General features: G+C 41.9%; 2 protein-coding genes across 2 annotated transcripts; one reads left to right on the forward strand and one right to left on the reverse strand.

Moving 5' to 3' along the window:
* The first annotated feature begins 1,312 nt into the window (after nt 1–1,312).
* Nucleotides 1,313–15,053, forward strand: tspan33a (tetraspanin 33a). The gene is made up of 8 exons (XM_083757741.1): nt 1,313–1,559; nt 6,420–6,477; nt 8,141–8,268; nt 9,309–9,383; nt 11,502–11,597; nt 12,019–12,147; nt 13,077–13,238; nt 14,023–15,053. Exons 1-8 carry the CDS (start codon nt 1,455–1,457, stop codon nt 14,122–14,124), a joined length of 855 nt encoding a protein of 284 aa, XP_083613867.1. The 5' UTR covers nt 1,313–1,454; the 3' UTR covers nt 14,125–15,053.
* A 1,744-nt stretch (nt 15,054–16,797) lies between these two features.
* Nucleotides 16,798–23,042, reverse strand: LOC310853441 (ras-related protein Rab-19-like). The gene is made up of 4 exons (XM_083757774.1): nt 22,846–23,042; nt 18,189–18,372; nt 17,907–18,010; nt 16,798–16,985 (listed from the first exon to the last, which is right to left on the reverse strand). The coding sequence occupies exons 1-4, from the start codon at nt 23,038–23,040 to the stop codon at nt 16,809–16,811; spliced, it is 660 nt and encodes a 219-aa protein (XP_083613900.1). The 5' UTR covers nt 23,041–23,042; the 3' UTR covers nt 16,798–16,808.
* Nucleotides 23,043–23,999: the final 957 nt, after the last annotated feature.

Genomic DNA, 23,999 nt, shown 5'->3' on the forward strand with positions numbered 1-23,999 from the left:
ATTGACATGAATGGGAAAAGGCAAAAAATCACATTCAAGTATTTTTTCCTCGGAGACTATAATCACTATAGTTACAAAACTTTTAGGGATATTTCATAATTATCACTAAAATTAATTAAAATTATAATTTTATAGGTCGGCCTCATGGTGGCGCTATAACAGCCCACTTTACCTTTTGGCTTATAACTCTTGAACCGTAGGTCGTAAAATCAAAATTATCTTTTCCCTGGATTCCTTGGGTCATGACGCATCTCCCCATATAGGCCACGCCCATTTCCGCCATGATAGATTTTCCGCCATTTTGAATTTTGTCCAAAACAAACTTTTTGCTTTTCCTCCTACATATTTTGTCCAAATCTCACAGAAATCGGCACACATGATCTCTGGACATATCCGATTAAAACACCAAATGCAGAATTTTGGTAGTGCGTATCGTTCGGCCGTAATCGTCTTCCGAAGTTAGTAGGAGGGGCCTATATCACAAAAATGCCATAAATCACGAACGGAATGTCCAATCCATCCCAAATCTTTAATCACATGTCCGGGGTGGTTCAATCAACCAAGTTCTAAAAGCAATTCCATTTTCATCCATAGGGGGCGCCGCAAATGCGAGAAATGTAACCGTTTGTCGCAAAAACATTAATTTCGGGGGTTAAATCCCCTCTGAATTACTTACGCATGATCTAAGGCGTGACTTGAAATTGTAATTGGCTGGCAATATTTGTGGGAGGGGCATATGTAAGCCACTGCGGCAACCACACTCTGCAATTTTTTTAAATTGCGAATTTTCTAGTTGTAAATGTTATGATGAATTGAACATGGTGGACCCTATTGTAAACAATAGTGTAATGCTGGTGTCGTCCACAGTTAACAGTTTTGTATTGAGCTGTGCTTGAAATGTAGGCCTACTGTAATTCTCCAATCTGTTAAATACTTCAATCAATCAATCAAAAAGCCTATTAGTCAGTTTGTTGATTAGCCCACTTTTGCTGTAATAGTCTTTTTTCAATTACATTTATTTAATTTGATTATTATTTTCAATTTATCATCTCCCCCTCAAAATAAAATAAATAACGTGGGGACCGTCCCCGACCCACAGGTTGTGATTGAAGCACTTTAGCACGTTTCACTTCTTGACATCAGAAACAAAGTCTGGCGTATTCTTCGTCGTACGACGGGGTCGCGCCCGAAAATAAGCGACGGGTTGTGGGCTTGTAGATCGGACTATTTTTCGTCGAGCGACACCGTCGTACGAAGAAGTAGTGAATGGGGCGTTTAAGCAGGAAATACGTGTGGGCACACTGGGCAGGCAGTGGCTCCACTTTCTTTTTTAAAACATACATCACGCACTTTAGGCACGTAAACCTACTACTATATGGACATGGTCCTCGACAAAATGCTTTGAAACGAGCTTTAATAATAATTTATTGGCACATAATAAATCTGACGCCGCCATGGGCAGGAGGAGAGGCGCACCTGGTGCTAAGTATGACGAGGACTACACGTTTGTCAGTCCGGTTGTCAAGTACCTGCTGTTTGTTTTCAACCTGATCTTTTGGGTGAGTGTTTGAGCGAATGTATTTATCGTCATCATCAGCGTAACCTTTATTTTATTTTGGATTCAGTTTTTACAGTTGAGAGGGGCAGGCCGTTCATTTTCAATGTAGTCTGGTAAATAACAATACAGAGCGAACGCAATACTTTCTTTCATATAGGAAATTAGCACATGTCATCAAGAAACGGCTAAATATAATAGCCTATAGCCCTACTAGAAAAAAAAAAAAGCTGAATCAGATAAACTCAAAAAGTTTAATAAAGTTTAATACAAATCGTACAATCTTGCGAACAAATTACGAGTGTTGGACCAACCATTGCCCTGAATTGACCCAAAGAAGCAATTAAGTGTCGCACTGATTCTGGAGTTCATTACAAGCAGATGGAGCATTAGAGAATAATGCTCAAAATGTATTTGATATGATGTGTAAAAGTGTGTGAAGCTCAGAAGCTGTTGAGCAGAGAGCTGTTATATTTGACATTGCTTGTAGCTACAGGTTAATCATTTATTAGCCCTCCAAGCAGAACCCAACTCATCAAAATTTCAGAAAAGCTTTATGGAGGGTTCCGAGAGGGGCTAATCATTTATTGGGGGTGGACTATTCTAGTCTACTCATTTAACCTAAACCTAAACTTTTTCCCAACCACTGGTAGGCTACTATCACTATAGTACCACTGTGGTACTTGTTCAGTGTTCAGTGTCTTGCTCAAGGACACTTCGACAGTAACTCTGGGGGAGCCCGGGTTCGAACTGGCAACCTTACGGTTACCATCCAGGCACTCTACCCCTGAGCCACCGCCGCCCATATGACCAAATGAGCATGACAGCATACCTATAGGCTATAGCCTTAATAGAAGATTTGAGAACGGATTAATCATATTTATCTAATAATCAGCACAACTAGTATTTCAGAGTTTTGTCAGAGCAGCAGCATTATTGGCTTAGGAATGGAACAAAAAGGGCTAACATCAGTTATTATGGTGGTAATTTAATTGGAGAGCCAAATATTTTATGTGGTACTTCAGTTAAAAGGTTGGGAACCAATGGTATATATATATATATATATATATATCATGAAGAACTTTAACATTTGTAAAATATTGGTAGGGTACCACCTGCCAATCTGGACTGGAGGGGCACAAAGTTCAATCGGGGTGGGCATTTCCCCCCAAAGCCCCCTTGTGAACCATATCATGTATTATTCTTATTCCATTCTTTTAACCACTCAAATTAACCATAATTTGGAGTGATCATAGGAGAAGATGTGAATTGTTTTCTCTGATGGGGAACATTCATTTTGATGTTGGGATAAGCCTGTAATTATAGGCAATAGTGTTATGTTTGAGGGGCTCCTATGCCCAGCTTTCCGCCAGGGTTTGTGTTAATACAAACATTGGCTTGTGATGATGTATGATGACAATCTCACGATACAACAGAAGAGTAGGTTCCAGTATGGTGTCAGCAAATATGCAAATTGCAAAACAAAGTGTTGAACAGTAACTGCAGAATGCACAGCTACGCGGTAGGATTTCAAACTATGCAAAGGTCACAATAATTGTGTTTTCCTTGTGTCACTCACTCACATGACGGCAGATCCTAACCTCAGGAATTATAAGGAGATTTCCATCAGGAGTGTGATTCCAAACATTTTAGAGCAGATCTAAGCTTACTCAGTCTTTTGAGAGACTTTGAGAATTAAGCTGAAAAACAAAATAGCCAACTTTAGAGAAGTTGAGAACCTGTCTTTTTTTTAGCTGTGTCTAAAAATGGTGAAACAAGCAGGAAGTAAAATATTGCTGATATTCCTGAAATAATGCCTAACAGACAACACACACTTTAACTCACACACAGCATTATCAGCAAAGTTAACATGCATAACATGTCATGTGAATTTTAACTTATCTTTGACTGTTTACTGTGTACAAATAACTATAGCTACACATTATTTCATTTCATGTGAATGCAAAGGTTAAAATGTAATTTATATAGCATGTTATGTAGACAGATGCCAGGTTAATTTGTTGACCTGGCATTAAGTTTCAATTAACAATGAACATATATATTTTCTAATATATTCTAATGTTTAGACTGACTTATTACTGAGGCACTACACTGTCTCTCTGCATTTGATGTAAAGTACACGTACAGTATATGTTTACCTTGCTTATTAGGTCGCTCTGGATTAAGAGAGTCTGCTAAATGCCTAAATTGTAATTCATCACAAAACGTATCGCTAGCTGGGAGCAACACTAAAACAAGCCTCTTTACTGTTGCGCAGAGTTCATGTACAAACTTGTAGATCTTTTGTCAGCGTGGAATGTGTTTCCTCGAGGCTACACATTCACAAGTCCACTCCTTACACAAGAACTGGAAACACTGTCATTCTTCTCACTTCTCTCTCTCTCTGTATCTGTATAGGATTTGTATAGGAAGGGGGCGTGTCCGTTTCGAATAAAATGAAGATATCCAAGTAAATACAGAATCAAGCAACTTAAACCGTCTGGGTTGAAACACAAAGGTTAAATTGACCCCAACATGTTTGAAGCCTATACTCTCACATCAGACTACTGACTCATATCGAGTCAGTGGTGACTCATTCTCAGTGACTCAGTCTAAACATTATAAGAATAAAAGAATATCTGTACATTGAAACTATACAAACCATAGGATGCCAGATGAACAATGAACCTTGCATCTGTCTACATAATATGCTAAATTACATTTAAACCTTTGCATAAGAGTGCATGGTCAGGTAAGTGCTACAGGCTTTTTACCAAAGTGCTTCATAAGCTCCAAAAATCAAAACCCATTGGAATCGTTTAAAGACAAAATTAAAAAGATAAAGACACACAGATTGTACTTGTAGAAAGAAAGAGGTTTTGTTCCGTGCTGTCAGTGTGAAAACCAACCCCTTAACACAGGGGACAAAACAAGCCTGGCATATCCCTCCCTAAATGGTGCTCTCTGTGTGTTGTGTGTGTGCATGTGTGCGTGCGTGCAGCTGTGTGCATGCATATTACTATACTTGTGAGTAACGAATGTCCCCACAAGTATAGTAGAATATGAGAAATAGAAGTGAGGGGCAGGGGCATTTTCCTGGTCACACGGAAAACAAAATCACACTTGTGTGATCTTTTGCTGTCACATGATGTCACTTAAAATAGGCACAAAAAATAGGCTCATATATAGTGAGCTTGTAGATCTGCAGTTTTTCGGCTAATCTTTTCAATCCGTCCTAACTTTTCGAAGTCCTCACAAGTATAGTAATACACGCAGGTGAGTGCGTGCGCGAGGCGAGCATGCGTCCGGTAACGTGATCCAACTGCGTTGGGGAGGAGTGCTGTGTATTGCTGCTAAGGTCTTTTATTCTTTGGAGATGAGCTGCTGGGTTTGGTGCTGAGGGGAATGAAAGAGTCTTTTTAGCTGAAAGTACCACATGGTGCATGGTTCACTAGAACAGAAAGATCTCTGGAGCATTGGTTCTCAAAGTGGGGTCCGGGGACCCCCCCAGGCAGGGGTCCTATGAGAGGTTCCAGGCGGTCCTCAGCAAAAGTAGTTGATACAGCATCACAATCATTTTAACCACGTTAACCACGTGTACCCTCGATTAATCTGCATCAGACAAAATGTTCACCTATGACAAGCCCACATGGACTTAAATTCTCTTTTTGGATTCCTCAGAAGCATGTCTTCTGAAGCATGTTGTGCAGCGACAATAGCCGATCTACAAGTTTCTAATAAGCATATACGCATACTTATATAAGCATACTTATTGGACCCGTTGTCCCCTCTCTCCACCTATTTCTTGTCTCTCTGCAGTAGTATTACTACAGTATCTAATAAACAAAACAATTCTCTAATATTGTGAACAACCGTACACCAGATGTGTCATGTTTTTTGTTTTTTTTATATTTTGTTTTTATTTTCAATTTTTTACAAAATACACAGACCACCCGTCCACAGCCCTCCCCCCTCCCCACATACAAACCCACATACATAGAACACAATACAGTTAAAGCATAATAACTATAATAATATTATACAAAAAATGTGGAACAAAACAAAACAAGAAGAGACAAATCTACTATACAGAGAAAATTGTTTCCAGAAGCAATCGATCCAGACTGAGATAGCTATAACATTTCTGATACAGGTAAGGACAAACTTTCCATATAATTCAAATAAGGTTGCCAAATCTTCAAAAAAAATTCAAACCCTTTCGAATTTCTCAAAATATAAGTAATCTTCTCAAGAGGAACACAACTGTTCATTTCTGAGAACCATCTTGCGCTAGGTGGGGGGGACAGATGTGTCATGTTTGACGTCAGTCCCCTGAGAAGTTCTTAAAAGTTTGCTCTAATTTGCTCATCATGATAATGAGGCACTATTGCGTGGAACTAGCACACATTGTTCTGCTTTACGTTGAGATACTCGGGAAATGACACATGATGTCACCCCGGTATGACAAGTAGGAACACAGTTATTTTAGCACTGCAGTCATAGCATGAAGTGTTACCCAAGACGGAAAAAATAAAGACTGACTAACTGGTCTACAAGCTAAAGTGTGTCTCATCGTGTTGTGAGCTTGTAGATCTATTTTAAAAAAGTCTATAGTATAGGGTGCTAAGTGCTAAAACTGGTCAATTGCTTTGGGCTCGTACACCTGGCTGCTTGTTTGTCTCGCAAAACCTGGTAACACTGATGGCTATTGGCTAGTACAAGTCTATGTTTGGGCCACACAAGTCTTGATCAGAACAAAGTTCTTCTGATAACTATTCTATGCTTGGGCCACACAGATCTTCTCTTCATCAGAACAAAGTTCTGATAACTATTCTAACTGTTCTTCTCCTCCTGTCCTCTCTAGATGATCTCCATGGTGATGCTGGCTATCGGCGTGTATGCTCGCATGATGAAACATGCAGGTAGGTCTTGGTAGATCTGATACGTATGTATTACATATCTATCTGATCATTATTTCACGTGTGTGTGTGTGTGTGGTCGAAGTTGCCTGTGTCCTCACAATCAGTGCCTGTGACTTGACTATTATTGTTCGGCTGGCCTCCTCGCCATATGTGTCTTAATTTAGATTTTGGCACTGCATGAAACATTTTCATGAGTCCACAGCCAACTTCATATAGGCCTGCTGTTAACATTTGAGCAGTAAGCGCATCTATTACATTTGGGGGTCCTTGATACGAAAACATTTGAGAACCACTGTTGTACAGTGTGACAGTGCCCTCAGTACTAGTATTAATGAATATTCGGTGTAGCGTCACAATATTTCTAATCACTTTATCCATATTTCATACTTTGGCTATTCAAATAAAGCAGATACACAAGATATTTTAAAGCCAACATTTTAAACTCAAATCATTGCTTCTGGTGGGGTCCCTGGAACAACATATTTTGAGATGGAGGTCCGTGGCCAAATACATGATACAATTTTGGGCCAGTTGGGTCCTTGACATGATTTAAAAATAAAATAAAAAAATTGGAACCACTGATATCAGAAACATACATTGCTCATATCTAGGATTATAGGATAGGATTTCAAAAGTAAACCATTTTCAGCCTCAGGTCTTAATGGGTTATAAAACCTGGAAAGCAACTGTTACTTTTCAGAATTCAAATTCAAAATCGGCAAAAGTAGCAGATCCACAAGCTCAAAACGGAAACGATTTGTGATGCGCTTCGAGCTACCTGCTACTTTTGTAGCTTTTGTGTGACGCTGTAGTGTGACGCTGTAGTGTGAGTCAAATATGCCGTTATTTTACGAAGTGTGTGTGTGTGTGTGTGTGTGTGTGTGTGTGTGTACTTTACACACACAAGTGAAATAATGATCATGACCCTCACTGTCTACACCATGGACAGCATCAGACCATAGAGTCTATGACTCAAACGGCTGTAATATTTACCCTGTATATAGCCAGGCATGACAGAAATGTTTCAATGCAATGACCCAACCGCGTTTGCAAATATAACTGCAAATACACTCTCACAGCAGAGAGGTTTTTCTATTGGAAGTTGGCTGTGATTTTGATTCAAGTTTAGAGGAAGCTTTCCTTACTAAACAAGTAAAATATCAACCATTAGTACAGGCCATTGTACAACTGGGCTATACGTGTCAGCTCATTGTTTTTATATTTGGCAGCCTGGGCCATGTCCACAGGCTAGTGGTCAGAGGCTTGAGGATTATAGGGTTGTCCAAGTGTAAGGCAAAGCGGCTTGAAACATACTGTTCAATCTCCTCCATCATAGGCAGTCGGTCTATTTGGAGGAGAAGGTGCTTTTTGTACCCATGATTTACTTTCGTTGTTGGTAATATGACAGACTGAAGTGACCAATGTTGGCTGTGAATAAGTTCATGTGTTGCCTATATTCTGTACATTTAGGGCTTGTTTGGACTCAAGCACTGAGACACATGATGTTTCGAGTGCGTAGTATATCAGAAGCAACTGAAAATATTTGTGCCCTTGATAATGTATTTTATAAATGTGGACTCGAATAAAGAAATTGAAATGTGTGTGTGTTTGTGTGTGTGTGTGTGTGTGTGTGTGTGTGTGTGTGTGTGTGTGTGTGTCTCAGAAGCAGCCATGGCCCGTCTGTCGGTGGACCCTGCCATCATCCTCCTGGTGGTGGGTATCCTCATGTTCTTCATCACCTTCTGTGGCTGTGTTGGCTCCTTACGAGAGAACATCTGTCTCCTTCAGACGGTAGGTATCTTCTCTGTGTGGGCTCCTTATGAGAGAACATCTGTCTCCTTCAGATGGTAGGTATCTTCTCTGTGTGGGCTCCTCCTCCATGGGCGCTCTTTTCGGGCTGTTTCACAAATCGCAGACTAGGATTTAGCCTAACAAAATTTTTCAGTCATGAATCTTTATTTTGCTTTCATCCATGAGTGACAAAAAAAAGGCTAGGTACTGTCATGTTTGTTTGTGTAGCCGAGGTGCTCTTGTTAAATGAATGACAAAGAAGAAAATGCCATGGGCAATTTACTGAGGTGGTGGTCTTGGCGAGGCAGGGCTACTTACTGTCAGTCAGGGGAGAAAATATAGAAAGAAATTACATTATTTTTCTTGTATGTATATTATTTATGCTTTGTTTCCTAGTATAATGTGCTTCACTGTCTGTTTTGTGTTTATGTTTTGTGTGGGGACTACGGATGTAAACTAGCGTCTTTGCAAAATCTGGTGTATTTACGTTGCATTATATGTAATGACCATTAATATGGACATTACAGATTAATATACTGTATTATGTCCCATCGAAATAAACCAATAAAGTAAAACAAAATGCTGACGTATTTCGGCCAAGTGATCTTCGTCAGCGTAGGAGACGAAGGCCGAATAACGAAGGTGTAGTGGAAAAAATTAAAGAAAAATGCTTTATAATGATGTAATGATGAAAATGCTTATGTGATAAAAAGAAATAGATTAACTTTAACAAGCCCACTTTCCCTTTTCCATAGTGGGCTTATTGGCTAATCTCTTCTAGCAAATACATTACCTCACAATCACATATTTAGTTAACCACAGGTCAGGTTACCCTAAGCATTTTCATAACATCATTATAAAAACAAAACCCCCACTACATTAACCTAAATTGGCAAATTTTTCCCTTTGCTATGAAGTAAACGATGTAATTCAGGGGTGCCGTGGATGTAAAAAAAGGTTATTTCCAGGAATGACCTGAGCCAAAATAGCTTTGAGAACAGAATGACCTGACAATGTTTTTCTCTCTTTCTTCATCTCAGTTCTGTATCTTCATCACAGTGATCTTCTTGATGCAGCTGACCGCCGGTGTCCTGGGCTTCGTCTTCTCTGATAAGGTCACATTCTCACCTAATACTTCGGTAGACTCGATGCGAATGGGCGGAAAAATTTGGGATTCTTGCATATTTAATTTGCTGCGGTTTGCCTTCACACTATCATCCGCAGCAATTGGAAACGCAGCAGGGGGGACCTTTATCAATATGTTCCATTCATAAACTAGCCTACACAGTGAAATCTATGGTGATAAAATTATACTCATAACGTGCATGTGTCGTGCCGTCTGGGACTGGACCCCCCCCCCCCTCCCTCTCTCTCTCTCTCTCTCTCTCTACGCACGCAGCCACGCACTGTTCTTTTGGGCATGGAGGCACAGCGCTGAGCGCATTGATATAACAGACGCAAAATGTTTACAAGTTTATCGAGATGAAAGTCCCTACTCCCCAGTCCCCACACAGTGACAGCACTCCATGTTTACGGCACGCACAGACAGACAGAATATTCTGTAGTCTATACACTGCAGTGTTTTTATGTGTTTCCCTTAAGCAATTGATTAATGTACTCGTCCTCATTTCGATCAGGGCTTCAATCTCCTCATTCCACCACGTCTATCCACGGTAACGGGACATCTTTGCGCTGCGTAAAATATGCATTCTCCGTCTCCAACTGTGTTCAGCTCCTCACCCGCCACATTGTTTGCTTAATTTCCTTTATTTACTGCAGATTGCATTCACACCTGCACCGAATCCTAATCAAGTGCGATTGGAAGCGAAGCGACTCGGAGTAGAATGCGGTTCTTTGATGCGCATTAGGATTCGAATGAAGCCACCATGCACTTCACTAGACTGATCTATGATAACAAGCCTATGATCTATGATAATGAGCCCCAAAAGTAGTGACTATAAGGCTACATGAGTGCTTTAAAACGATATGCAATGGCTAATTGTAAATGGCAGATCTACAAGCTCACAAAGTGTCCCATCTTTAAACATGGCAGTAGTCATAAAGTAGTAGTAAACATCACACAGCAAGCCCAACACAACCTGCAACCACCAATATTTACAAGCAACTTTACAGAAAAACAAGCCCAAAGTCACTGATACGGTAATTATTAGCAGACTTGGCAACACTGTCACTGACAAACATTTCATACATTTTGTACCTAGTAATAGTAATTGAGAGAGGTGAGATACTGACCACAGTAATTATTGAATATGAACGTGATCCAAACGTGCTGTCCTAGTAATGTATTCATGTTGTTTTGCATACATATTATAGTTATTTTGAATGATCATTGTAATGCAAAGTGTAGAGTAGGAGAGTAGCGACACGCTTTGATCTCGCCGCAAAGCGGGTGCCTATGGGCTATAGTTCCAAACATTGCTCCTATGGCTGGAACTATCCCATTGAGATAGAATGAGCACTTCCGCATTCCATTGTTCCAATGGTGGGAGTCAACGCTAGTGTCGCCACTCTCTTAAGGCCTATTCATAGTCTGGATTTTCGGTGGTGAGGTGACCACCGGAGCTGAAATAACGTTGAGCGGTGGTGAGTAAAAACAGAGAAGGTCTGGAGCGGTGGCGGTGGTTTGCTCTTCACCGCGGATCGCGACGTCATGTTGTAGTTCAGTGGTCACCTAACCACCGAAAATCCAGACTATGTATGAGCCTTTACTAGATTACTCTGGCAAACGTGAAACTGTGGGAATGATATGACAATTTCAAAATCTAGGAGAATGCCAATAATATAACACATCTACTCGTCATCAACGGATTGGCGGCTGTAATTTAGACTGTGTAGTGTGTAGTATCATTATAGATTTTAGCTGTATATCACGCCTGTCGGGTAGAAACCTTATGTCCAAAACTGTTACTTTTCATGATTCAAATTCAAAAGTAGAAGATCTACAATCTCAAACCACGTTGCTTCCCGACGTGTTTTGAGCTTGCCTATCTGCTACTTTTGATGCTTTTGATGTAATATAAGTAGGTGTTCACAAACAAGTACATAGTTAAAATATGGACATACCAGTAATGGGTTTCTGCCTAACAGTGATTTATACAACGATTTCTAGTTTGATGTGACCTAGACATAAACACCATTATAACTTCTACAGTAGCATACATACAGTTACTGTAGATAAGGGTGTTTAGTTTATTCTCATATTGTGCACACAGGCACGGAACAGAGTGACGGTGCTCATCAACGATGCCATCATCCATTACAGGGACGACATTGATCTGCAAAACCTCATCGATTACGGACAGAAAGAGGTGATGTCTCCTCCCAAAATGTCAAGCAATACCTTTTTTAATTGTTGTCATGATGATTCATTTGAAATTTCACCTGGTACTGAATGCATAATTCATAATCTTGCCTTACCCCATTTTGGGCGGGAACCCCTTTTGGTGTTAGCATTATGTCATGACTTTAGCTATGACCTACAGGCTCGTAGCGCGCCACCGAGTGGCGCGCTACGAGCCTGTAGGTCTGCTATTTTTGAAGAATCGTGAAAAGTGACATGAAAGTGTTTGAGAACGGCTGACATAGAAAAACAGCTTTTTCAAGAAAACAGTCAGGATTTAGAAGATATTTGCAGAATTGTTCCCAGGTCATAATGGGTTAACCGATCAGTTTATTGATCTATTTTCAAACAGTCTCCATCTAACACGTGAATGTCTTTGTGTGTGGCAGTTTGGTTGCTGTGGTGCGGTGGCCCACACTGACTGGTCCCAGAACGTCTACTTCAACTGCACTCCCGAAAACCCTAGCAGAGAACGCTGCTCTGTTCCTTTCTCCTGTTGTCTCATCTCCTCAGAGAGGGTGAGCTTGTAGATCTGCTACTTTTGCTTCTTTTTTTTAAGATTTACATCCTGAAAAGTAACAGTTTTTGACATGAGGTTTCCAACCTGATTTAGCTACTTCTAAAGTCCAGTGCACACAGAAAGGATTTGTGACACAACTCGTTGCGACTCGCAGTCAGTTTAATGGTAAAATGGTTTGCATAGCGCTTTTATCCAAAGCTCTTTACATAGATTGCGCATTACATTCACCCCTTCTCACACACATTCATTCATACACCCATGGCAGAGGAAACCATGCAAAGCACCAACCTGCACATCGGGAGAAGTTAGGGGTTCAGATTCTTGCTCAAAGACACTTCGACACCAACTCTGGGGGAATCCAGAATCGAACTGGGAACCTCACGGTTCCCATCCCGCTGCTCTACCGGCCACTCCACCCCTGGGCCACTGCCGCCCCTAGTTTACAAGCAGCGGTCTGAACTGACCCGTTGGCAGCTCAGTGCAGTTCGGGGGATTCTGTCACAAAGTTGACCGCGCCTTTGCAAGCATTTCCCTCTAGGTTATGGAATACGTTCCCCCTGGACCTCAGAACTGTGTCCTCTGTGACATCTTCAAAACACTGTTAAAGACTCACCTCTTCAAACAAGCTTCCACATGATACTCCCTTTTTGGTTACAGCTCTGTGTGCTGAGACATCTCCCTTATTCTCAGTCTGCTTGTTTTCTTCGACTCTAGTTTTATTCTGTACATGCAGTTAGATGACTGTTTTGTTTATTTTCTCATCTACATTGAACGTGTGTATGAACGTGTGTGGACGCGTGTGTTTGTGCGTGTGTGCGTGTGTGTGTGTGTGTGTGTGTGTGTGTGTGTGCGTGTGTGTGTGTGTGTGTGTGTGTGTGTGTGTGTGTGTGTGTGTGTGTGTGTGTGTGTGTGTGTGTACGCGTGCAGGACGTCATCAACACCATGTGCGGTCATGACACGCAGGACATGGAGTACATGGAGGCTGGACACCACATCCACACCAACGGCTGCATAGACAAGCTGGTCAACTGGATCCACAGCAACCTGTTCCTGCTGGGAGGCGTGGCTCTGGGACTGGCCATACCACAGGTATGTACTATGTTCTGTCAAATAATACTGTCCTTAATACCTTCCCCCACATCAGCTCAGTGGCTTCGTGGTTGGGAGTGTCCACCCTGAGACTGGGAGGTCGGGGTTCAAGCCCCGGTCTAGTCATACCCAAGGCCAAAATGGCTATCAACTTCCCGTGTCTGGGACCCAATGCCTGCTTGTTACTCAGCATCAAGGGTTTGATTGGGGGTTCCTGTGACCAGAGATGGGCAAAATACATTGAAAATGTATTTTGATACAAAATACAAATACTGGGTCAAAAAATGTATCTAAATACAAAATACAAAATACATCTTCCATCCCCATCGAAATACAAATTACAAAATACAAAAAAGTATTTCAAATACGTATTTCAAATACATGTATTTCAAATACTGCCCATCTCTGATGGGCAAAATATATTGAAAATGTATTTTGATACAAAATACAAATACTGGGTCAAAAAATGTATTTAAATACAAAATACATCTCATTTCTTCCATCTCAGCGAAATACAAATTACAAAATACAAAAAAGTATTTCAAATACGTATTTCAAATACATGTATTTCAAATACTGCCCATCTCTGCCTGTGACATACTAGAGTCATGTCCGGGGGGTGTACTTGTACATCAAGCTGCCTCAGGCTACAGAAACAGGAGATAGGCTCCTCACATGGACCACATTGGGAACTACTGTACATGCCCAAGACTCATAATAATAACCATAAAAATCACAATATTCATAAAACTCACAATCTAAAAATGTGTTCTTCTCTCTTCAGCTGGTGGGGATTCTCCTGTCTCAGATTCTGATCAATCAGATCAAAGACCAAATCGAGCTCCAGAACTACAACGTCAAACATCGCTCTGATCCGTTTAGATGACCAGACTCTGCATGGTATCAATACCTTCTGCAGAGTGTGGAGACGACGGCCATCAAGACCAATTCTCAAAAAAGTACAAGTCCAACTCCAAAGATGTGCCTTGCAAACTCTACTTCCAACATTTACTTTCTACACTAACACAGTCAAGTCCAACGCATTCTCACTCCCAAGACGGCAAACAGGTGACTGGAAGGCGGTGCTGAAACGGCACGTGTTGACTATAGGGGGCACATGAGTTATGATTCTGTCTATTATCGGGACATTAACTTGAACGAGGCTGAGTGAAATGAAGCAGACTTCGCAGTGCCTGCCACGACGACTCGCTCGGCAGTGCCTCTCGTAGCTCAAGTCCGCTTTAGATGGCACGTCTCTGTCGTTTTAGCAGTTTTTTAGCGGACCCTTTACATCTCGGGTTTGAGAACAGCACTTCTGCATTCCTGGAGTGTGTTAGTGCCCGGGACGGCACCAGATGACTGGAAGGGAACCTCCTTCCACGTTCGGTCACATTTGTCCCAAGAAGTCACTATAGGCCGTTTGGGGAATGAGAGTGTGTTGTAAAATCCACTGTTCATTTAAGGTTGTATATAAAGTGATATTTTCTGGTCAAGCAAAATGTTTAATCTCTATGTTGTGATAATAATCACTGCTACTGAGTGTTTGTTCAGTAACAAGGGTCTCTAGTAAGGTTCTATAGTAAACAGAAAACACCTTTTCAGGAAGAGAGAACCCCAGAACATGTTTATTCCATTATACAGTGTTCCAGTTTCAATTTAGTCTGCTAATGTTTTTTGTTTCACTTCTTTATCTTGTATCCTGTACGAGTTCTCTCTCACTCTCATGATTGGATGAAATTGGTATCTTGTCATGAACATTTATTTTCAGTTTATTAAATAGCTGTAAAGATGGGGAGACCCCTGTTACTGAAACAACACTACTACAGCAATGATTACTATCAGAATATAGAGTTATTTGCCTATACATTGTTATACCTTTTTCGTTTTCAATCCGGGAGATACCTCTTGTGTCTCATTAGTTGTTGCTATTTCAGAAAACTTAGGATAGGTTTTAGAAGGAGTTCTTACACATGTTCCACAGGTCTAAATGGTTCAACACTGTTACTGAACAAACACACTATAGCAACGTTTTACTATCAGAATATGGAGCTATTGAATATTAATTTTAACAAAGAAAATATATATTTCTGTTATACTGTATTGAACACAATCAATACATATGTCATCAATGAATGACCAAGAGTATGCCATAGTCTGGCCAAATGCAAGCCATGCTGTTATTTTTGCATTAGTTCCTGTCTTGTTATTTTAGAGTCTACAACCTGTAAGGGTCATAGGAGCTACACTATGGATTAGGTATACTGTGTGCATTGACTTCTAGCACCATCTGCTGGACACAGACTTGTTCCGAAGAGACAGTTTTCACCCTGAACCTTTTCTGCCAGGTTTCTTGTGCACACAACCAGGATAAAGTCAATCCAACTATCTTTTATATTACGTTTTATACTTTTTGAAATATTTAACTTTTTATACTGGAAGTCAATGGAGAGGCAAATAACTCCATTGGAAGTCAATATGTCACAATCGATACGATGTCGGAGACACACCTGGAAGCACCTTTCTTTTTGTCTTTATCGAACACAATGTCAGTCAGAAAGACTGATGCTGTAAATCATAGCTTCATCTCTGTCAGATTTTGTGTAAATGCTTTTAAGTTTAATATATATATATAAAAGTACATCTGGTTTGTTTTTGTGTGTTCAATGTTTATACTTCACAATGTTCACATTTCTCACTTTGAACCAGTGATGGAAGACATACTCAGGTTTTACTTAAGTAAAAGTATATTTCTTATTCTAGCAATAGTACAAGTCTGGTATTCAGGTCCGACCCAGTGGTCCTAAAGTTCAATGCTGGAGACACCTGCTGAGGGCCTAACGGTGCCTTGGTGCAATGGTTGCACCCCGGTCAATGGTATGGCCACACCCCTGGTGCACCCCGGTCAACCAAGTATACAGGGTTCATGTGGTTAATGGACACTTTGTTTTCTCTTCTTCTGCCACATTTAAGGTTCTGGTACCGGATGCATCCATTGACTTTTATTTCTTTTTTTGACAATGACACAACGAAACCAACTTCACAGCTTGTACATTAAGTTCCCTTTGTGATACACTATACAGTTCCGTTTCAGCCTCAGGTTAAGGTTCTCAGAACATTGTTTGGGTCCGGTTCCGGAGAGGTTTAAGAACCCAGAAGTCAGAACTTATACTCAAAATCTTTATAAAATAGTAAAAATGTTCCATCGCTTCCATATGTTACAGCAATTTCAACATGTGACCCCTCGGCGGTGCATCGTGGCTCAGGTCCGCTTTAGACGGCACACCTCCGTCGTTTTAACAGGTTTTTTTAGCTGAGCCGTCACCCTTTTACTTCTAGGGTTTGAGAACAGCACCTCCGCAGTCCTGGAGTGCGGAAGTGCCCGCCTCTGTGTCTCTCTCTCCGTCTCTGTGTCTGTCTCTCTTTTCTCTGTCTCTCTCTTCTCTCATCCTGTCAGCAGCAGGTCTTCTCTGTCTCTCTCTCTGTCTCTCATCCTGTCAGCAGCATGTCTTCTCTGTCTCTCTCCTCTCATCCTGTCAGCAGCATGTCTTCTCTGTCTCTCCTCTCATCCTGTCAGCAGCATGTCTTCTCTGCGGGCGTGTAGGCGGCGTTGACGGGTCTGGAGTCGGCTTGGAGGAGGACGTGCGGCGAGTCGCTGCTCCCTGGGGCCTCCTGCTGGACGCTGAGGCCGTTGCGGGACATCAGCTCCCTGGCCATGAGCAGGAAGGCGTCTTCCACGTTCTGGCTCTCCTGGAGGAAGAGAGACGACACACCGGAAGGTATTGAAATACAGCCGCCATGTGTGTGTGTGGGGTTGGGATTTGTTAGGATTTTAACGGTTCCGGATTCTTATCGGATCCCTCTTGTACTGTATATTAAATATACAGTACACATTGCAATAATTATATTGTTGTGGTATTGAACTGTAGGCTACGTTCCTGTGCTTTTTTCTGCAAACTGTTTATAAAGTAATCAATGAGTTGCTTATAAGTTGTAAAAAATAAGTGCAGACAAATGGATTTTTATTTAATTCATGGCTCTATAGTTAACGTGATTCAGACAAATATGTCGAGTCATTGGTGTTCTAAATTAACACCATCAACAACAGTTGTACAATAAGCATAATAAAAAGCTCTGTAGAAGTTAGTAGTTTTTATTTTCTAACGTTACTAGCCTGGGCCCTGGGGAAAGTGAACCAGCCTTGCATCGTCCTCGTCCCCCGCCGGCTGTGGTGGAACTGCGGGGAGTGTGAGGGCACGGCTTTCTGCAGGCTCTCAAACACCATGTGTCTAGATCTTGTGACTCGTGTAGGCGTATTGATTTTGAGATGTTTCATCAATGTGGACGTGGTGCAACTGGTGCAAGTTGCAACAACCTTTGCAGGAAACTATGGCATTGCATTTATTGCACTTTGCGTGCTCAGCCTCAGAGTCATTTCCCTCTCTGTTAACCACACTCTGACATAGTTTCCTGCAAAGGTTGTTGCAACTTGCACCAGTTGCACGTCCACATTGAGTGTGTGTGTGTGTGTGTGTGTGTGTGTGTGTGTGTGTGTGTGTGTGTGTGTGTGTGTGTGTGTGTGTGTGTGTGTGTGTGTGTGTGTGTGTGTGTGTGTGTGTGTGTGTGTGTGTGTGTGTGTGTGTGTGTGTGTGTGTGCGCGCTTTCCCACACCTTAGCAGAGGTCTCCAGTGCAGCCAGTACTCCTCTCTCCTTGGCCAGACAGCAGGCCTCCTGAAAACGAACCTGACGGTCCGACTCCAAATCACTTTTATTACCTACATGGTGGCAGAAAGACTTGAGTCAGGTCAGATCTAGTACAAAAAGGTAAAGTAGTTTAGGGATAAGGGGTTTAGCCTGGATGAAAATACAGCCCTAAGTTGCTCCAGCTCAGAGATTGATTCGTTGTATCTGATTAGGAGTAACACACACACACACACACACACACACACTCACCTATGAGCACCAGCACTATATTAGCAGCACCGTAGTGCTCCACCTCGTGGATCCAGTGGTTGACGGACTCAAAGGTGGAGCGCCGTGTGATGTCATAAGCGATCAGCGCGCCGTGAGCGCTGCGGTAGTAGCTCTGGGTGATGGTCCGAAACCTCTCCTGACCCGCCGTATCCCACACCTGGATCTGTGTCACACACACACACACACACTGTCACAGTTGGCCTACATACTGTAGTGGAATCATTTTCAGGCCATGACCCCCAAAATAATCATATTTTAACTGGGGACCCCCCACCCTGACAAGCACTTGGAATGTAGGAGTTGGTAAATGTTGTGAAAATAGCCGATCTGACGAAATGATTACGATGCTACGTTAACTACTTTTGCTGGGGACCCCTTGGAACCCCCCTCAAGGACCCCTGGGGGTCCATGCACCCCACATTGAGAACCACTGGTGTACATTAAATTGCATAGATTTCACCAGCAATGTAGCCCATTTAAAAGACAGATGAACTCGTTGTGATGGCCGTGTTGGTTATAAGGCGTTGTTGTGCTTGAGATCTCTGTGCAGTTCGCAACGATGTACTGCATATTGTCTGTCGGGTAGACTAGACACCTCATATGTCCAAAACTGTTACTTGACTCAAATGCAAAAGTAGCAGATCCACAAGCTCAAAAACGCATCGATTCCCACCGCGTTTCGAGCCTGCAGATCAACTACTTTTGATGCTTTTGCATAATGCTGTAGTTGTGATCATGTAGGCCGTTAATTTACATGTAGATAAGAGGTTTCTGCCCGACAACAGCGATATGTTTACACAGCCGTCATCAATGTCACTGTTAAAAACAGAACCACTCATGCTTGGATGTATTAAGACATGATGTCTATAGAGGGTATGTGCATGCTTATGAATGGCACATCGAGTGGCAAAGCAACAGGCAAAGTGAGTTTAACTGTTGTTTAATGCAATCAGATATGACTTTTCTGTTTGGATGTATGGGCTGTCAAGGCCAGAAAGTCGTTTTTTGTCACTCATGTCACGCACATACCCTCTATTGACCTATAGCTAAGCCCCTCCCCAAACTGCTATGGTCCAATCACAGCTAAGCATAACATGGTTTAGACAAACCTCTCCACCAATAGTTTTCCTATAAACATTGTTTAAAAAAAGAAAAGGTCAAACACATATCTTTCCAGTGCATATGGCAGGCCTTGTTGACGGATTTTTAAAGGTCTGGTTCCAAACATTGACCAGTATTTAATGTGTAAAATCCATGATATTTACATTGGAATGAATGAGCCTGGCTGGAAAGTGTCCAAGTGGGAGTGTCTAAGTGGCAGAGGGCGGGGCTTTGCTAAAGGTGAATTCTGGACTTTGGACTGAGGAAAAGTAGTCTGACAATGCTAGAAGCTTACTGTATGTGGTGATGGCTGTGTACACTCACACAGACACATGACATGTAAATGAGGTTCTTACTGTATGTGGTGATGGCTGTGTACACTCACACAGACACATGACATGTAAATGAGGTTCTTAGCTAAGTCTCCCTATGGATACTGCTGAGCTAGTTAGTGTATAGTAACAGTTGTCATGGCAACCACTGTAGTATAGTTACTGCACTCATCATTTTTTATTTTTTTTAAGATATTTTTTTGCGGCTTACGCCTTTTATTGGTTTTTTGAAGGGACAGACAGTAGGCTGACAGGAAACAGGAGAGAGATGGGGGGATGACATGCAGTAAAGGCCGTGTCGGGCTCGGGAGTCGAACCTGCGGCACACTGCGACTGGATTACCAATGTCAATGACATGGAGATAATGACTTGTACAATACATATCGTTTCTGTTGGGCAGAAACCTCTTATCTCCATACTTTTTGTGTGTTTTTCGTAAATTAACATCCTACTTGATCATACTACAGCGTCACCAAAAAGTAGCCGATCCACAACTGTGAGCTTGTAGTAGATCTGCTACTTTTGATGCTTTAGAATTTGAATCCTGAACAGTATCAGACTTCGCCGTACTGTATGAGGTTTCCACCCGACAATGACGATAATGTAGAACGTGTGCTTTCTAGTAGGAAAGAAGTTTTGAAAAGATTAAGTGAAATAGATTATCATTATCATCGATACATCAACTATGTTATCACAGTGTGCTCTGCCGTCAAAGCTCTGTTGCTGACGTACGTTGTTGTCTACAAGCTGATCTACACGCAACAATACAAATGCAGGTGTGTGTGTGTGTGTGTGTGTGTGTGTGTGTGTGTGTGTGTGTGTGTGTGTGTGTGTGTGTGTGTGCGCGCTACACAATGTGCATTAACAGTTAGGGAGATTCCACCATTCCTGAGGCTATGACCAACGTACTAGTAAGTAGTAACTCTACACCAGGGGACTGCTGAACCTCTGATGCCTACATGTATAATTACTCCTAACAGCAACATCAAGATTTTCATTTTCATGCCAGTTTGGTATGCATGAAAAGGATATGTCACTTTCACACATGTTTGGGGTCATTTTAATTAATGGGGGAAAATGAAAAAATTTAAATAAGACATTTATAATTAAAAAAGTAACTGGGGGAAAAAAAACACGGTCTCCTCACGCATTACAAGGACAATATCAGATCTCAAATATCTAAAAAAGAAAGGGGGAAAAAAGGGGCCAAACAATACGTGGTTCCAAGATTGAAATGATGTGGAGTTAAACCCTGTGTGTGTGTGTGTGTGTGTGTGTGTGTGTGTGTGTGTGTGTGTGTGTGTGTGTGTGTGTGTGTGTGTGTGTGTGTGTGTGTGTGTGTGTGTGTGTGTGTGTGTGTGTGTGTGTGTGTGTGTGTGTGTGTGTGTGTGTGTGTGTGTGTGTGTGTGTGTGTGTGCGCACGCATACGTGCGTGCGCGCGCATGCTCCACATTTATCACAAGGTTGCAGTAGGCCACGGGGCCCGGGAACCTGAATGACTGGTTGCTCATGTGAGCCACTGACTGGCAGGACTGGTTCTGTGGAGAGTCTGTGACGACACAGCTAACATCCTTACCGATAGTGGTAGGGATTATGTCTATAGGAAGTCTTTCTGACTGGATGGCCCCTCTCCCTCTCCAAAGACAGAGTTCGGAGTGAAATGTAAATTAAGAATCATAGAACGCATGACATGCGGCCCCGCACCTGTGTGTGTGTGTGTGTGTGCGTGTGCGTGCGTGTGTGCGTTAGTATATTAGTAGTTAGTATATAAATAACCATCCATGTTGTTTCCTTTGGACTACAGTAGCACCAGGCATCCTACTGCAGTACAGTACCACTGATAAGATCAGAGAAGGTGCATTCATTCATTCTTCGGACTATGGCAAGGAGGAGGAGGGGTTGGTTCCAAAGATGGTGGAAATCAACACCATCTAGTCTCCCAGGAAAAGTCTGAAGCTGTTTCAGCTAGCTATACTTTGTCGAATGAGTTAGATTCATCCCCTATGAATGTGAGGTTGTTGTTTTCCCGGCTGTGCCGTTCCCTGCAGAAGACCTTATACAGGTCGAAATGTTGGCTTATTTTTAATATATTTTCAGCATCGTGGCCTTTTTTCCTCTTTCTAGATTCGGTACCCTGGCCTGCTGTTGGCATTTTTGCTTGTTTTGCGTTTGAGGTTCAGAATCTTATTCTAATGACTGAGTTTTTGAATGTATTTAAAACCCATTTTGAGCAGGAACCCCTTTTGGTGTTAGCATTATGCTATGCTTTAGCTATTGAAAAATAGCAGATCTACAAGCTCATAGCGCGCCACCGAGTGGCGCGCTACAAGCTTGTAGGTCTGCTATTTTTTTTTAATCGAAGAACGACTGACACAAACATAGCTTTTTCAGAAAACTGTCAATCTGATCTCAGGCCTAAATGGGTTAAGCACATAGTCACACACCACATGACAAGATGCATGCAGATATAGTTTGTGTTATCCAAGGTCTGGAAAATGTCCTTTAAAACCAGCGCTTCTCAAACTGTTTTCATGTCAAGGTTCCCCAAATTGTCAATTGCTGTTTTTTGGCACAGCCTGGATCTCAAACTGAAAACTATTTAGTGCATGCAAGGACCCCCAAACAAAATATGTGTGTGGTAAAAAGGTTTTTAAAAAAAGAAGCTATTCATTTCAACAATAATTGTCAAGATAAAAAAGCAGATCTACAAGCTCACAGTGCATCGAATCGCAGCGTGGTGTGAGCATGTAGATCGGCTATTTTCAAATACCTAATGTATAGGCTATATATGATTAAAGTGGTTAAACTGTTTTCTATGTCATTATGTCCGGGGACCCTCTGGAACCTTCTCAAGGGCTCCTGGCTGGGGGTCCCTGGACCCCACTTGGAGAACCACTGCATTAAACGCATTGTCTCTCAAAGTGGGGTGTGGGGACCCCCAGGGGTCCTTGTGGTGGTAGTTTCAGGGGGTCCCCCCATCAGTTAACATCGGGTCACAATGACTTTAACCACTTCATGCCTATATTGTTTGGCTATTTGAAAATGGCAGATCTACATAAAGCTTGTAGATCTGCAATTTTCTAAAGATTTCTTGGCCATACATCTTGAACACGTGAATGCTTTAAGTACATTTTTATGTCAATGATGATACTTTTACTTAACAGTGAGTACTTCTTCGTCCACCACTGTTTTACGGTACTAACCTTCACTTTCTTGCCCTCGACGTCCACGGTACGCACGGTGAAGTCGACTCCGATGGTGTTTTGCTGTTTCTCCGAGTAGACCCCCGACTTGAAGCTCTGCACCACGCAGGTCTTCCCCACGTTGGAGTCGCCTATCAGGATGATCTTGAAAAGATAGTCGAAGGTATCGTCCTGCTCTGGGCCTGGGGTCTGCATGGTGGAGGCTGTGGTGGTGGGATGGCGTATATACAGCCTGTGTCCTTCCCAAACCCGTGACCTTGTGAGTCGAAAGGATATGACCTCAACAAGGGGTGGCGCTAACTTTAGGGATCTATACGGTATGCGTACACCCGTTTTTTAAATGTTGCACACGCGAAAAGATAATGGGGGGGCGGGGGGGGGCCCGAGAGTCAGACTCTCTACTGGCTTGTTGAAAAGTCTGTTTCCTTGGCTACTTTTGAAGTGGGGTTGCCCAGTTGTCCTTTGCAAAAATGTCAAGATGTTTGGTTTCCCACAACAACAGGGGTCTTCAAAGTCTACTTTCCAACTGGTCTGAATGAAACAAATGCTCCTTAAGCAGAAGAGGTGGGCATTATTTGCTTCTGGGATAACCGGTACGTTTGGGTTTAAATATACTTGCAAAGTATTAAAAAGTTTTTTTTAAGAGTCAGAAATCTAATAATATATAATATGTTCTCTGATTATTATGCTATGTATGTGCTCAAACAAGCAGTCCCTTGCAACAAACGGACACAGTACTTGAACACTGACAAACTCTAGGCTACAACAATGTTAGTACTTATTGTAGGCTGTCAAACATAATAACAAAGACCCTACAGTAGGCTATGATAGTAATAATAATAATAATAAAAGACAATGCGCTTCAAAGCTAAACAAAACAAGTACAGTTTCATCTACCAGTTTCCAGAGGTCTCTCTCTCTCTCCCCCCACAGAAGAACAGAACAGTCTCAGTTCTCTTTCAGCTCCTCTCAGCTCAGTCTCAGGTGTTGATCTGACCTGATCCTTTTCAGCGCCAGCAGCTACAGAAAGCTTGGCATTAACATCCAGGAAAATAAGTCCTCTTCTTAAATGAAATAGAAAACACAAGTGGTTGTGTTTTTTCCCCCTTGTGATCCAAAGATCCTGAATGGTTGAATTTCTGTTTGGTCCCTTT

This window comes from Protomyctophum parallelum (assembly GCF_964188405.1).
Source record: "Protomyctophum parallelum genome assembly, chromosome: 22".
NCBI lineage: Eukaryota > Metazoa > Chordata > Actinopteri > Myctophiformes > Myctophidae > Protomyctophum > Protomyctophum parallelum.

Excerpts from the sequence above, each read along its gene's own strand:
- tspan33a (XM_083757741.1), top strand. The coding sequence starts at position 1,455 with ATGGGCAGGAGGAGAGGCGCACCTGGTGCTAAGTATGACGAGGACTAC. Across the intron at positions 6,478-8,140 it reads TCGCATGATGAAACATGCAG|AAGCAGCCATGGCCCGTCTG; the intron begins GTAGGTCTTGGT and ends TGTGTGTCTCAG. Across the intron at positions 9,384-11,501 it reads GCTTCGTCTTCTCTGATAAG|GCACGGAACAGAGTGACGGT; the intron begins GTCACATTCTCA and ends TTGTGCACACAG.
- LOC310853441 (XM_083757774.1), bottom strand. The coding sequence starts at position 23,040 with ATGCAGACCCCAGGCCCAGAGCAGGACGATACCTTCGACTATCTTTTC. Across the intron at positions 18,373-22,845 it reads TCGAGGGCAAGAAAGTGAAG|ATCCAGGTGTGGGATACGGC; the intron begins GTTAGTACCGTA and ends TGTGTGACACAG. Across the intron at positions 16,986-17,906 it reads CACTGGAGACCTCTGCTAAG|GAGAGCCAGAACGTGGAAGA; the intron begins GTGTGGGAAAGC and ends CTCTTCCTCCAG.